This window comes from Cuculus canorus, chromosome 11 (genome assembly GCF_017976375.1).
Source record: "Cuculus canorus isolate bCucCan1 chromosome 11, bCucCan1.pri, whole genome shotgun sequence".
In the NCBI taxonomy this organism is placed as follows: domain Eukaryota; kingdom Metazoa; phylum Chordata; class Aves; order Cuculiformes; family Cuculidae; genus Cuculus; species Cuculus canorus.
The window spans coordinates 10,747,596-10,763,030 of record NC_071411.1 but is presented as its reverse complement, the minus strand read 5'-3'; the positions used below and the strand labels follow the sequence as shown (position 1 = coordinate 10,763,030).

General features: G+C 39.7%; 1 protein-coding gene across 3 annotated transcripts in view; it reads left to right on the top strand.

The window, feature by feature from the left end:
• The window catches only part of GRM7 (glutamate metabotropic receptor 7), a 303,115-nt gene that overhangs the window by 99,974 nt on the left and 187,706 nt on the right, over positions 1-15,435 (top strand). For all 3 annotated transcript variants that reach the window (XM_054076665.1, XM_009565813.2, XM_054076664.1), the window contains exon 2: positions 2,136-2,352. In XM_054076665.1, the coding sequence (XP_053932640.1) occupies positions 2,136-2,352 (217 nt within the window). The remainder of the gene's footprint in view (positions 1-2,135; positions 2,353-15,435) is intronic.

Here is a 15,435-nt window from a genome sequence, read left to right as displayed (position 1 = left end):
GCAAGCTCTGTTAACTGCTTTGTACAAATGAGAAGAGAGCGATCCTAAAATGTCACCAATCATTTATTACAAGAGCAATTGTAGGCACAGACAAATTAGGAATTTCAATTATTTTTGACGGCCAGGGTGGCCAGCATTTTCTGTGCAACTGCAGTAGTTGTTGTTAGCTGAAAGTCATCCCTAAGGTAGATTAAAAATAAAGAACCCTGATAAATTAGTGTAATCGATCTATTTGTCTTTGAGAGTGGTCCCCAAGCTTTCCTGGCCCTAGGCGAAATACTGAGCAAGTAAATCATGTACCAGTCAACACCACACTGTGTTCTTCCCGGCAGCCTCAATTTTAACTTTTTTAATTTTCTGTGACTGGAGCACTGGAAGGTCTTGCTGGCAGCATGCTGTCCACAAGCCACAGATCTAAAATAAATTTGGCAAGGCTTTGTAGATGACTGCTGTCTTGCATTAAAAACCTAAAGGATCCCAGCTTTCAGCTTGATTAGCTACCTCTCTGGTTGTAAAAACAGCAGGCATGCAAAGGAGTGACAGAAGGAAAGACTGTGGCAAGTGACAGAGATTTCAGTTCTCCAACATCCACAGTGACAGCCCCAGGACCTGCTGAAAGTTTTAAGTGTTTGCTTAGGTCTAATAATTCATAGCAGCTAAAAGGGATACTCTGGCAGGGCCCTGATTCTGCAAGCTCCCCATGCAGGGCTCCTCGTGGTGCAGGGCTTTGAGCCGCGTCTTGCTCTAGGATGATGCTGAATGAGGCTAAATAGATCTTAAAGAACTTGTGCTATGGTTTGTTGTGTTGGTTTATAATAAAACAGTAGATATTATCTTTACAAACAGGAATGTGTCTCAACAAACTTGGGAGTATTTAACTTTGCATGATTTGGATAATCTTATCTGCAGGGTCTTCAGCAGCAATTTTGCGTTACGGGTATGCTTTTAGTCTGCTGTAGTAGTTGCTCTTGTACATACAGATGTACAGATATAGTGGGTATTCTGTAGAAATGCTGTATTTGCTCTCATCTGCTGCAGACTTCTGTGGGAAATGAAGGTACCGAACCCTTTGCAGTATTGAGCCTGGGGAAATAAAATGTTTATTCTGCTGAGAAGGCAGGAGAGCTAATAAATACTTGTAGGAATGGTGTGTGCAGATAGAATATGAGAATGCAGAAGACGCTTGTACCGAGGCATGAAATACTGACCTTTCTGCAATCTAGAAGTCTCAAGTCATTATATATGATTATGTTTGTGTATATTGCAAATCTCTTTTTTTTTTTCTTTTCGCCCCTCCTTGGCATCTCAAGTGAGAATTATGGCAGGTTTCTTAATTTAAGGAACAGTCTGAGACTGTTACTCAAACAATCGCATAATGTGCTTGGGGATTAACATACTGTCAGCTTGATAACTGCTTAGGGATCTTTGTTATCAAGGAGAACATAGCCCTGAACTATATTCTGGTCTCTCTGTTATAAAAAGCTTCCTTCACACTCTGCTTTGAGAAGGGAAAGAAAGAGAAAAAGAAATTTTGCCCATTTGTCATGGGCAAATAGAGTTTTAGGATGGAGCTGAATTGTGACCAGAGATGTCATGCTCAGCAATCTTCCCAACTGTTCTTCGTGGGAAAGAAAAAAAAAATAAAATATTAGTTTGCTTAAATCTGAAGTCACAGTTTAATGTTTAAGGATTTCTTCATCCTCCAAAAAATGAATGAAGGTTCCTTCTGGCTTTTGAGCAGCAATGACAAGTATAGATTTAATCTCAGTTCTACACAGAATCCCAAATAATCTCATGCTAGTAAAACCAGAACACCAATAAAAAGGACAATAGAAAAATGGCTTCTGTGTGCTGTACTTGATTGAAGAAGAATTGAAGATTGCTTGAATGGAAGAAATTATGAATGTGCAAATACACAGCTTTCGATTGATTAATGGTTTTTTTGTGTAACTGGAAGTCAATGGAAAGATTATTTCTTTGACTTGTATGTTTTAAAGGAGCATGGTGGAGAAATATAGATGGATACAACAAAGATAAACAGACTCAGCTGAAGCTAACTTCTTTAGCTAACTGCTGCAAGAAGTGAAATACGTGTATGAATATGTATATTTATCAGAAATTATTTTTTTCTACAGATCCCACAAATCAGTTATGCCTCAACTGCACCAGAGTTGAGTGATGACAGGCGCTATGATTTCTTCTCACGCGTGGTTCCTCCAGATTCCTTCCAAGCACAAGCAATGGTGGACATTGTGAAAGCTTTGGGATGGAATTATGTGTCAACTTTGGCATCTGAAGGGAATTATGGAGAAAAAGGAGTCGAGTCCTTCATGCAAATTTCCAGAGAGGCAGGTAGGCAACTTCCTTCCTCCTCGAGCAAATGTGCTGTAGAAGTAATAAATATTATTTCCTGTCAAGTGTTATATTATTTTTCTAGAGCATACATTTGATTCTAAAGTTGCTCCAGTTTTTTGCAATTCCTCTGTAATGGCTGCTAGGTACCCTCATTCCTCAATTGCTTACTGAGTTTCAGTGAGTGTGAAACCTTAGTGGTTTTTAATCATTTCTGGAGAAAACAGAAAATCCTGAGTCTTATCGAGCTTCTACTATTCCACTGGATGGCATTCTATTATGTTGACATGGGTAGAAGACAGATTTTAAAATATTGAGCTTTTATCTTTCCACAGCTAGAAATTCTGTGAAGACTGCTTGATACCAGATGTTGTCTTGTGTCATACTGTTGTTGTTCACCTTTCAGATCGCTGCTGGATTTGTGTTGCTTCTTTTTGATGTTTATCTTGACCAATTCAGTTGAGAAAATTCATAGTCTCTTTCTTGAAGGCTCAAAGATTACTAGGCTGGGATATGGAAGCAATGAACTTGGTGATATGGTGTGAGGCTCATCAGACCTTTGGTGTGATTCATCGTGTTTTTTCTTGTTACTGGTTTAATTTAGTGTTGTCCCAAGAAGGCCAAACTATGTTGGACAATGTCATTTTCAGTAAGAGGTGTTCCAAGAGGATGGGGAGATGTCTTGCACTGGGTCGGGCTTATGGAATAGAGTCAAACTGTTGTAATTTTGTTGACAGAAATCTCTAATTTCACTGCTTGTTTTCTTGTTCTGATACAAACTGTAGAGGAGACTATCTTGAAGGTGTGACTGCTGTGTCAGTGTGCTCACACGTAACTTAGTCTTCAGGGTAAATAGCTCTACATTTCCTGAGAGATGCCAGAACATAGGAGGACCTTAGATAGCACTTCAGGGAACAGAGGTATAAATCCACGGCAAGCTGATTTGCAATTGAGAATCATGAAGGTTGATTCCCTTATGCTGTTAAGGAAAATAAGCAGAATGTGTAGTTTGTTATTGGTGATATATGCAAGGCCCGTTTCCAGAAGCCTTCAGTGATGTATCCTGATCAGGAAACCCTCATCAGTGCACAAGAATAAGCTCTGTTGTATTCCCAGAACAAACTGGCAGGTCTTCCCACCCCGTAACTGCCCTGGCACTGCACGAAATACAAACAGCTTAATGCAATTCACGGTTCACTCACTGAATTTCACAAATCAGCAGCCACATTAGTGAGTGCATGAAAAGAAAGGATCGGGATGGGACAGGTGTTGCTCTGAAGCAGCCATTGGAGGTTTCCATCTCCTTGTTTGTTGCAAAGCTGGTTCCGCAGTATATGCTCTGCTTTTGCAAATCGTCTGCGTTATTTGCGAGTTGGAGTGTCAGTTTGCTCCCAAACTGCCACCGTGCAGCTGATGGATCGCTCTTGGCAACATCATCCAGGGAGAGAGCAGAGAAGGCGGCTGCGCTTTAAAAGAAAGGGGCTTTAGAGAGGGGAATCTGGAATTGTTTCATTATGTTGATATCAGAGAAGGAACCTATATTTGCATAAATTTCTCTGTTCGTTTGAATGCATATTTATGTGGTATTAAAGAAAATGGGTTTGGATTTAATACCACAGGAAGTGACAAATACCAGCGTTCATTATAATTTAAAATTGACTTTATTTGCAAATATCCACTGTTGTGAAGTCATACCAGAAATGTGTTCTCTGTCAAGGACAAACTCTAGCTGAATAATACCATATCAGTTTATACATCTTCCACAGAATTAAATTAATAATAGGAGCTGTTCATGTAGTCAATGTGTAATTGAATGTCCTTCATGAGAAATAAAACATAAGACCAAAAGAATATACTTCTTAAAACATCTTTGCATGCAGGGTGATATAGGTCTTGCCTACAAGATTATACACTATCCCTGTTAGTGTCTTAAACTTTCTTTCATATATGCAGCTTGTCTTGTCTGGAAACTGGAATAATCTAATCCCCAGTGCTGCCCCGATCAGTACAGCTGCTTTTTCTTCTTAAGGCTGCAATGAATTTTTTTGTGTTACACAGATAAAGCTTAGGTGAACTTCTGAGGGAATTTAATACCTGTCAACAAGTTCCCTGGCTTTTTAAAGCCCTGGGAAGTATAAGACAGTCCCGTTTTCTATATATTTAATGGAGCACCCATTGTGCTTTCAGATAGTGCTGCCCTGGAGATGGGTCCTGACCTTAGTGCCCTATGAGGAAATGGCATCTTGTATCCTGATTTCAGGAGTGGGTTGTGACCATCACCCAGATGCCATTTTGCAGGGATCACATTGCAAAGGGACTTGCCTGTGCTCTGGGGACATGTCGTGGAGGGTGCAGCAGTTTTGGGGTTACTTGCCTGGGGATGTGTTTCTTTGGGGACATTTTGTGCAAAAGAAATTATTAGCCAGGGTGTCAGGTACTTGCTGTAATATCAGGGGTGGACAGAGCCTCCTGAAGATGTTATAAACGGTAATAATTTTGCTGACTTACGGCTGTGGGATAGTTAGTAGCTCCTTGATCTATCTATCTAAAAATATTTCAGTGGGCAAGAGCTGTGTGTCTGAATGGGTGAAGTTAACAGCCCTCTCTAATGGGGAACAGAAAGGACAGAAGATTTCACAAGATAAAGAAGTATTACCAAGATCAGTGCCCTTTGTATATTGCATCTATTTATATGGGTGTGAATATGTGTGGCCTGAGTGAAGTGTATAATTATACAGTACCTTTGCAAAAGCTATTAAGGATAGCAATGCATCCTGTGCTGTTATAATACCATAGGGACAGGGAGGAAGGGATGGTAGAACACACTTGTACACGCTTGTGATATTCCTGCTGCCGTGTGAGTAGATTAACATGGTGCTTGGGGTGCCAATCAAAACTTGCGCTAATTAGAAAACTCATGCCAGAAGCAACAGAAGTGCAACAGCTGCAGGAGGAATTTTTGCCTTAGTCAAAAGTTCCAGTTTTTCTTGAAATCAGTGAGGCAGTGGATTATGTCTTCTTCCCAACTCGGTACTCAGTGTACCTTGTAGGGATGGGGGGAGGATGGAGGACAGGAGAGAGGCTTGAGTATAAGGCAGTTTACCTCATTTTCCAGCTGGCTAAAATGTTATATTCACCAGGAGTTGTGCTCTGCTTAGGGCACTGCCCATTCCATTTCTGTGTTCAGGCTTTGGTCTTGGTTTGGATGCTGCGTGGCTGACAGTTGCCCGCTCAAAGCAGATGTCAGAAACCAGCAAGGCTGCAGTGAGACTTTGTAGAAACACCAGGTCTGTGTGCAGGCAGGCTTGTTGCTACACTGCTCTCAAACCCAGCAGCCCAGCATGCATTAACAGGGCAGTGCAAATGAGGGAAAGCAATACATGCATATATAGCTCCATTTTTTTTTAGTCCTGGTTTATTCATGCTGCCTGGGCTGTGACAAGATAATGCAGTCCTGGCTTCAGTTTGCTGTTCAAGAGCTTTTTCTTGCTGTAAGGATTTCAGAGCTGGTGTGAATCCTGCCCCTTGTGACACCTTTTAAGGAGCAGAAGAACAGAGTTGGGAGAAAGGTCAGAACGAGGTCCTTGTGTTGGTTCTCCTCTCTGTGGCCCCTTCTGCGAGGAGCAGGAACAGCCCAGAGTGGAAGTAACTGGTCCAAGTTTGAGATGCACTGGGAGTAAGCAGTCACTGTTAGCTCTCAGACAATCACCTTGTATCTCATAATCAGTGTTTTTTGGCAGAAGAGATCTAGTTCCATAGGTACCAGCGTGTTTGTTATCTTTGGCATTGTAGCAGCTAATTATCCTAAATTCAGTGTTTTATCCAAACTTGTTTCTGATTCAGCCAAGATCTTAGAAATTGTGAGGATGAGTAGAAAGTGCTGTCCTTGCTTAGTTTTTAAATATGCTTTATCTTATAAAGACTTTGCTTGATCCTTTGAGTTAATAATTCTTCACAAAGTGACTTTTATTATGAGTACTTCAAGAGAGTTTGAATATGTCATTGTGGCAGGAGATGAAGATTTGAAACATGCTCTGCAGTCTGTAGGATTAATAAATTAAGGGAATGGTCTAATTATGGAAAATCTAAAGAACAATTTCAAATTATTAATGAAACTCTTGAATACTTGAATTTCAAAGATTAATTCATATTTGATTTTTTTTAAAGATTAATCTGTACCAGAAGGTTAATTGCTATCTGTAAGAAATACATACATCGAAGTTGTTAGCAAAAGACCACTTGAATGCTTCCTAACAGATAAATGAACGATGTAGTATGCATTTATTCATCTTTCTCCTCTCCAAAAGTCATCCCTTTTCACAGATGAGTACGCTGGCTGCTTTGCTTTTGGAGACTTTGGTGCTCGCGCAGGCTGCAACACAAACTGTGTAGGAAGAGGGTACTGGGATCTGCAAACCTGCATGTCTGCTACCTTTATCTCTTTCTGCTGCCTTTCCATAGCTTCCTTTTCCAACTCCATCTCGTTTCTGCTTGGCAAGGCTGACTATGAGCACAGTTCTGCTCGTTTGCACGCACTGGACACATTCTATTGTACAGAGCAGGGTGTCATTAATAAGGGTATCTAAATCTAAAAAACAAAGAATTGATTAGTTTATATGATGTTGTTCTCAACCATTTGGAAGGACCAGAGAAGATTAATTCTGTCAAAGCATGCTGCCTTTCTCTGTGTACTAATGACATGGGGAAAAAAAAAAAAGGATTGAAGCTCTTGTAGCAGTGTGCTGATATGACTATGTATACTGAAGTTTCTTCTGAAGACTTTTAGTTTAGTTGTTGTATTTATTAAAACGCTATCATCACCTTTACAGAACAAAAAAGCAGAATAAACTTCAATCCATTTTAACATAGGAAGCGCAACACTTGGTGACAGTCGCTTTATCTCCCTTCTTTGCTGAAGACTTTTTTTAAATATTAATTTCTTTAATTCTTCTGTCTCCGTGATCCTCTAGTGCTGTGTAGACAGCTATTACGTAAGGTTAAGAACATCTGTAAGCAACAGGGACGGCCTAGATGTACAAGCTACAGGAGCTGGATTTCCTCAGAAACAGGAGAAACATAAAAAAAAAACATTCTTTGTCAGGGCAAAGAAGATATCTCTGACATTTTGGATCCCTCTCCTTACACTCATAAGTAGAATTTTTTCAGTGGTGATACTGAATAGTGTTTCTCTTCTATCCCCCAATTTAAACTTGAATTTCCTATTTATCTTGTTTTCCCAGCTTTTTATTCTCTATGAAAAAAACATAAGTATGCACACATGCATACCTATATGAGACACATTGCCCTTAAATCTAACAAGCTTCCCTCTACTGAAATCAGATGAACCACTTTTTTGCATGCCATTATAATCTGTGCATTAAATAGTATAATCTCCTAATGCATTGGTTTCTTTACAAATTGGCTACATACAATTAAGTACCACCTACAGAAATTATTTTCTATGGGATTCTTATCTGTAGCAAAGACTATTTTAAACCCTGTTAGCGCCCTAAATGTGAAAATACGACAGATTTTCCTAAAGTCTCGATATTTCTTTTCTACACTGACTTGTGTTTCAAAAAACATTTGAATCTTTTGATTCAGGTTTTTGGTGATCTGAATCATCTCATGATACTTTCCGTTAAATCCTCAACTCAGTACAGTATAATATGGTGCTCTAATTCAGAACTTATCTTGTATGGGAGCTGACACTGTTAAATGCCACGAGCTACTATATCATCCGTCAGTGATTCACAGAGCATTTTTGTAGGCTCCTATGGGTTTGTTCAACTGCCTGCCATGATCCTGAATCTGCATTTTTGTAATAGAACTTAATTTTTATGCTGTCTGTTGGGAATTCCATTAGCACTAATTAGTGCTGGATAACATAAGAGAGTTAAATCATTGCTATGAGGGAGTTGTACAACTCGCTGTATCTTAAGAAGGGAGAAGAGTCTGTTCTATCTCAAATAGAGTGCTGATTTCTCTTCACAATTAGAAAATCCTGATTTCCTTTTGTCTTATGTTCTGATGCTAATGAAACATCTCTTTTTTTTCTTGATCCGTTATAGCTCTATTGAATGGATTTAGAATACTCATGACATGGAGAAGTCACTTTACAACACAACCTAAGGTTAAAAGAAGTCTAAATATGAGAAAGGAAGGTGAAAAAATTTAGGGGTGTCACCCAGCTGTTCTGTCAAAATCCTGGGACTGAAATGTTTGTCCTGCTAACACCAGTGAGACAGTCAGAATTATCATGCATGCGGTGGGCAAAGATTGCATTGGCTATATTAATGAATAAACAAATTCAATTCATAAGTGAAGCTTTGCAAACATGCTGGCAATAGGTGATATCACAAATTGTTCAGTGATGCCCAAAATTTACTATCTGTGATATCTATTCTTTGTGGCAGCTAACAGAACCCAACTTTTAACAGAGTTACTCTTCAAATATTCATTTGAATGAGTCATTGTTTTGGAAGAAGATGGGCTTAAGGTGTTGTACTGTCCTTCGTGATGACTATTTATTTAGCTGAAGGAATAGTGTTTTGCAGACTGTGCTTATTGGATCTTCCTCTGCTGTAACCCAAGGGGCAGAAATCCTCTATAGTGTTTCACTTGAAGCAAACAGTTGAGCTAACGCGTTGACAAATTGGTCTATAAATATCTTTTAGAAGTGTAGTCCAAAAATCATCCTAAGAAAACCAGACATTGTCAAAGTGGTGTTCAGCATGTATCTCATGTGCTGTCACTTCAGGGTGTAGCAGCTCTCAGGAGGTTCACAGACCCCAGTGCTTTTGTGGAGTTTGAGGGTATAGAGCATGGTTTGAGGCTTATGGAATTTTCCTTGTGAATTTCTGGTCTTTCAGACCACTCTTTTTGGTGCTTCCCTGCATGGTGGGTGTCTCAATGTCTGTAAGAAAGGGGTGGAGGTCTTGATGGGTGGGAGTGGGTGGGTGGAGAGGCAGCAGTGCAGGATTTTGTCTTCAATTCTGTTAAATGATTATGCTTTGTGATGGCAAGGGCCTTTATTCATTTACTTAAGAGCTTGTTGGCTGTATCAAACATAGAAAAAAGAAATACATAAACCACTAATGAAATCAAGTTGTTTGAGCACTTCAAGTGGTTTCCAATTTTCTTTCTATTTTTCTCAAATAATTACGTGTCTATCCCTTTTGGTGTTCAGTGATGTTATGTTAAATAACAACGTTATGAAACTTATTATTTTCTTTCCTGTTTTGTCAAATAATTTTTTGTCAGTTAAGAAAAAAGTAAAGAAAAATGGCTTTCTAAAGATGTATGGACTTGTGTCGTATGCTGCAGTCGGTCAGGTTTAGTAGGTTTAATAGGATTTTCTTTTAATTGTAACTGATCTAGTAGAAGATGTACAGGACTTAATCCTCCAGGGTGTTTTGGATTGTGTTTAGAGTTTAATAGTCCAATTCGGATAATGGAAGAGAAAATCCAAAGTCCGTCTCTGCAAAGTAAATTTGTTACTCTGTGTGCATGGTCGATGCTGCTGTGTTTCAGTAGCTTGTGAGAAGTGATGTCATTTAAAAGAGTGAATGGGTAATGTCCTTAAGGTGATGAATGGACTTTTGACTTCCCTGTAATATTGGGTAAAACTCATTAGTTGCCTGACTTAGATGTTGAGAAACCCTCCAAGCACCTGCCTGTATTTTTAAGTTGTCAAAACATTGTGAAAGCAATCTTCATCTCTTTAGCGAGGCATCTTCCTACCTAAGACATAACAGATGTCCTAAGTTGGTTGGCTCTGTTCCCTCTGCAGTAACGAAGAGTGATGAAATCTGAGTTGCCCTTTTGAAACATCTGTTTCTCTCTATTGACTATGCAGGCAGCGTAGGCACCAAATATAAGCATGTCATTAAAGAATTTGAATTAGAAAAAAATCCAATCATTGGTATGTATGTGAGATATATATATTTTCCTGTCTTTCGTCAGCACTGGAAGATAAATACCTGGTGGAGATTTATCAGGTTCTTATGATATCGTTCAGAAAAGCAGTGAATCTGATGGGCATTAGGAGCACGTGGTCTGGGTATGTACCTGAAAGCACTGCAGCAGCAGAAACCCCTCTGCCACAATAGTGTTACAATTCTGTGGTGGAACTAGAAGGGGTCTGAGTAATTTCTCCTTCTCAAATAGACACATGAAAAATCAATAAAATAGAGTTTGGGGAGAATAAAAAAGGTAAAGATATAACATTATGATTACCTTCATGTCTCTTTATGTGAAACGTTGAGATCAGTCCCATGCTGATACATGCAGAAACTTGCAGTCTGTCCTCCTGAATGACCCCACACAGCTGGTTTCTTGGTGAAGTGTTATTGGATAGCTGTAACAGGCTGTTGTCACAGTTACCGCATAAGTACTTTAATGATAAATATCTGTCTTTTTATAGTATTTATTGAACATTTAGGGATATCATTTCAAGGACAGAATAAAATTGAAATAGGCAAGTTTTGTTGCTAAACAAATAACTGCCAATATCCTTTAAAATTCTACTTAATAAAGCATTACTTTCATCATTATGTGAAATGTATCATGTGGATCAGCTTAAAACAGGTGATTGGTTAAGCCCTCGTTATTCAAAACAGGAAAAAATACTGTTGAGCTTTTATTAAAGTTGGACACCCCCAGGGAATGCTTCTGCATTTTCGTTGTGCGTGTCTCATAAAGTAGAAGCGAAGAAGTTGGTTTGATGCGGATTCAATAGGTTATTCATCCTCATCCATTTTTTTCATTTGTTCTTTGGAAGGTTTTCTGTATCTCATGGGTGTTATGTACCTCCTGGTAAAGACAGCAGTATGGAACAGAAGTGGAGAATCAAGAGTGTTTGTGTTTGTTCTGCATCCAATTTCTACTGAAAATAATAGAAATTTGCAAAATTCAGTGATGGAAATACTAAGTGAATGTACAGAAAGTAAGTTAATGTGCAGGAAAGGTCCATTGGAGTGCAAAAGCTGATGTTGTTTTGATGAGGATTGGGGGGAAAGAAAGGAGCTCGGATTTACTGAACAATAAAAGGAATAGACAAGTCTGTGGAAACAGTAAGAGAGGTATGAGGATTAGGAGTAGAAATGAAAAACCATAAAATGAAGGTTGATAGAGGTGGCTGAGGTTGGAAAGACTGAGCCACAGCAAGGAGGAAAAAAAATTAATCTATGGGTAAGGAAGCCTTGCCATAGAGAGTGTGCTAGAAAATCACATTTATGTCACAAAAAATAAAAAAAAAAAAAAATTAAGAAATTTCAGAGACAGAATTTTATTGTGAAATCTTAAGACTTCACGAAGGTTAGAGAGAAATTCTTTCCCAAGTCCATTTTTTCTGCCAGGGAGGGCAATGAAACCAGACTTCCTAGATGATTGCATCTGAGTGCCTTTACTCTTCACTATGCTTTTTTCTGTCTCCCAGCCTACCCGGGGCAAGAAGTGGAGCCTGTGAATCCTGGCTCCCATTTCGCCTCCGCCTACAGTGCCTATTCCTGTGTGTGGTGTGAAGCATCTTGTCAGTTTTCCTGAAGGAATAAAATGAATTTCATAAAAGCCTTCTGCAGAGGAAGCCCCTGCTGTCATTTTGACTTTCCCTGTGGAAAATAGAAATATTGTGATTACACTGAGATTTTCCCATGGGATATGTCTGTTTTGCAAAGGAGGATGAATTTGTTGGAACGTCATTTGAGACCAGCTCTAAATGCATTTCTGCATCTGAAGGGTAATATATAATCGAATGCCGTAAGTTATTCCAGTTTTTGTTACTGAAATCCTGCATCCCAAGAGGAAATACAAAATCTTGCCTTGTCTTGTACCTTCAATACTTCACAGTCCCTTTTCACTTTGTGCTAATGCAAAGAACAGCTTTCACAGCCATGGGGGAGTAGCAGCACATAAATAATTCTAAGATGCCTCTTCCATCACGCGCCCTCCCCTGCCTTCTTCATTCCTTATCCTTCCTCAGACAACAGAGGATGACAAACGTCCTGAACCCTTCACACTCTTGGAAGATGGCTTTCATGCATTTCTAGTGATCTCCCGGGCATGCCAAAAATATTCCCTGGTCTGTCTCTGAAGCTGTCTAAGCCTTCCTCAGCCCAGCTTCCTTGTGCAGCAAAACAGATCAATGAGAGGAGATAGTCATTCTAACCTAGTATATGTACCCCGCTTTGCAAAATCATAGCAGGTAGTAAATTATGATCAATGGAGTTGATACTTTTTTCCTTATGTGTTCTTAAGAAAGTAATTTATCAAGGCAGTGTTTGAAATATCAAGACTATTTGCTCCGGTATACTCAACAAGATATCTGACCTGAAAATATGAACTGCAGTATGGCATTTTAAGTGGTTTATACCTATAGTGAGTACATTAGGAAGATACATATATACAGTTTATATTGCAGGCTGTTCTGTTTCCATTCCCTTAGGTACTTCAAGTTTCATGCGTTTTCAATCTATAAGGAATCAGGAGGCTATCTAGCTTGTTCTCATAATGGAGAATATTGATATTATTTTAACACTTTACTAATTTCCATTACTTATGCTAAACCCTCATGCTGCCAATACCTCTCCCTTTTCCCAGCCAGGTTGCCCTGTGATCCTGTATTGTGCGATGCTGCGGATGTGTACACTGGCACATGTCACCTGACATGTCAGCAACAAATCACCCTGTGTGAATCACAGTGCTTTCAGTATTCCCTGTTAACATAACCTTTTGTTAATAACAAAAAGTTGGTAAAAAAGCAAATTATTCAATTACTTTATTATCAAAACCAATCCTAGCATGTATTTCGTTGTGTAAACACGCGAGATGAAACAGATTAAACTTTGAGTAACAGGCAACTGAAACATGCAGATCTTCATTTGAAATTTGAATTGGATTTTATGCTGATGCTGGATGCTGCAATACGCACTGAAGCAGTTCCTTTACTCATGATAAACGGCAGCACTTCACTAGGTTGCTGTTTGTTTGGGAGACCCTAAGTATGTCAGAGACAGCAGGCATCTGTATTCTAGATTTGTTTTTAAAATAAGATATTCTGCTTAAGGTTAGACACAGACATTGGCTTTGCTGCCAGTGGAACGTGTATCGCTTGCAGGAAACGTGGTCGCGTCGTGGATCCCTTGGGGGCTCCAGCTTCTCTCCCCAGTGAGCTTGCTGCCTTCCTTTAGGCAAACACAGCCTGATGGAGGAGTTAATAGAGCCAATGACAAGTGACTCAGAGGTCGCAGTGCTATTCTGCTCACCTGCCTAAGGCTGGGAGCCTTTCTGATCCAGTGTTCTCCCAGCTCTGTGCTTGAGCTGTGGTGTGCCAGCGTGTCCTGGTGCTGCTTTGCCAGAGTGAGTACCGCATTCTTGCATTAGTGGTGCTGGGTAAGCTGGTTCCCTGGGTAGCAGCATTCCTGCTGGTGCCTCGGCTACAGGATATAAGGGTAAGTGGCTTCTGATGAAAAATAAAAAAGTAGAAGTGTTTCAGGCAGCTTCTTTACAGTGGAAGACTTTATCCAGATGCGAAAAGTCTGAAAGGGGCTATCTCAGGCCATGATCAAGAAAATGCCCTCTTTAAACATTGCTTAAAGATAAATTATAGTTTAATTCCCAGAATATGTTTTGTTTCTTCCCTTAATTTCACTAATCCATGTCTAGTCAACCTTTAATTAACTCTCAGTTTATCTTATATCTATATTTTGTTCATTTTCCACCCTAATACATTTTTTTCCTTAAATCACTTGGTTCTCTTTCTTCTCAAGCATCCACTTTGGTCCCATGCCTGTTCTTCTCCTTCAGGAGCTCTCCCCTAAGATAGGACTGAGGTTCGAGCTGAGCAGAGCAGTAAGGAAGCAGCTGTGCTCCTGCCTGTCTGTTCTGCCAGCTCCTGCAGAGCTCTACTGTATCTACTGCTGCATCACCCCAGATGAGAAGCAGGTCTTCTCTTGCTTTCTCTGCCCATCTGGGGTGAGTCAAAAGTAGTTTTCAAGGAAGTTCTAGCTCTGCTCTATAATGGTGTCTTCTTTATCTAAGCCCCTGCACCATGTCGTCAGTGGTATTACTGCATCAGTGAAAAGATTGTTTCAAAGCAGGTGGGTCCAAGCCTGGTGTACTCTCAAAGACAAGGCTCAGTTATGAACATTTCTAATGAATTATCTTCCTCAAGATGAAGGCCCATGTTGAGCTGTGTTGATCAGAGCTTTCTGGGAGAGATGTCCTCTGGTTAAGTTCTACGCTGGCTGGCAAGTCAGGAAGCTGTCTGTGAACTTGCAATGCAGTAATTCCAAATATAGCAGCTTTTCTGCTTAAAAAATGAATGATTTTACTTAAATGATCATGTTGTAAGAAGAGTACAGGGCACAGATGTGGAACAGCAGGAAACTTTTTTTGACAGCTTTTCATTGACTTTTCATTGCCGTTTATATATTTCTTTTAAAGCCAATTTTATATTCAAAGAAAAGAAAGTCTAGACAGATTGTCTAAAAACTTTTATTGGATAATTAAGATTATACTGCTGGTACATCACTGCTGGATAACGTGTGGACTCTGGTTAAGAAATGGCCTTCATTTCTGCAGCATGTTCCTCTTGCCAAGCTTTCTTTTATTGTTCCTTCTGAGGGTTTTTTTCATATCTGACTATTTAAATGTCAGAAGCAAATGCCACTTGAAGTCTCAGGTTTGGACATCTGAATCTATATAAAGGAACTTGAATGCCTCGATTATTCTTTTTTTTCCAGGATTCCGAGCATATGTGGTTTGCATTCAAACTGATTTGAGATGCAGTTGCCCTGTGCATACAGAAATCAATCCAGCCCTGGTCATGTCTCAATGCTGTGCCGTCAGCATTCGTGTAAGGTTGGCAACCCTGAAAAATGCAGCTCTGCCGCTGTCATGGAGCAGCTTGGTGAGGTGTCTTATCAGAGGCAAAATCCCCGAAGGAGTCATGCTTCCGGAGCAATACTCCTCCCTTTGATAAATAATTCACCTCTGATATGAGCTGGCTGGTGTATCAGTGTGTTTAGAGGTTGGGATGAGGCATGTTTTCTTTGGATGCTTATGTATTAAAACTGGTCGTAT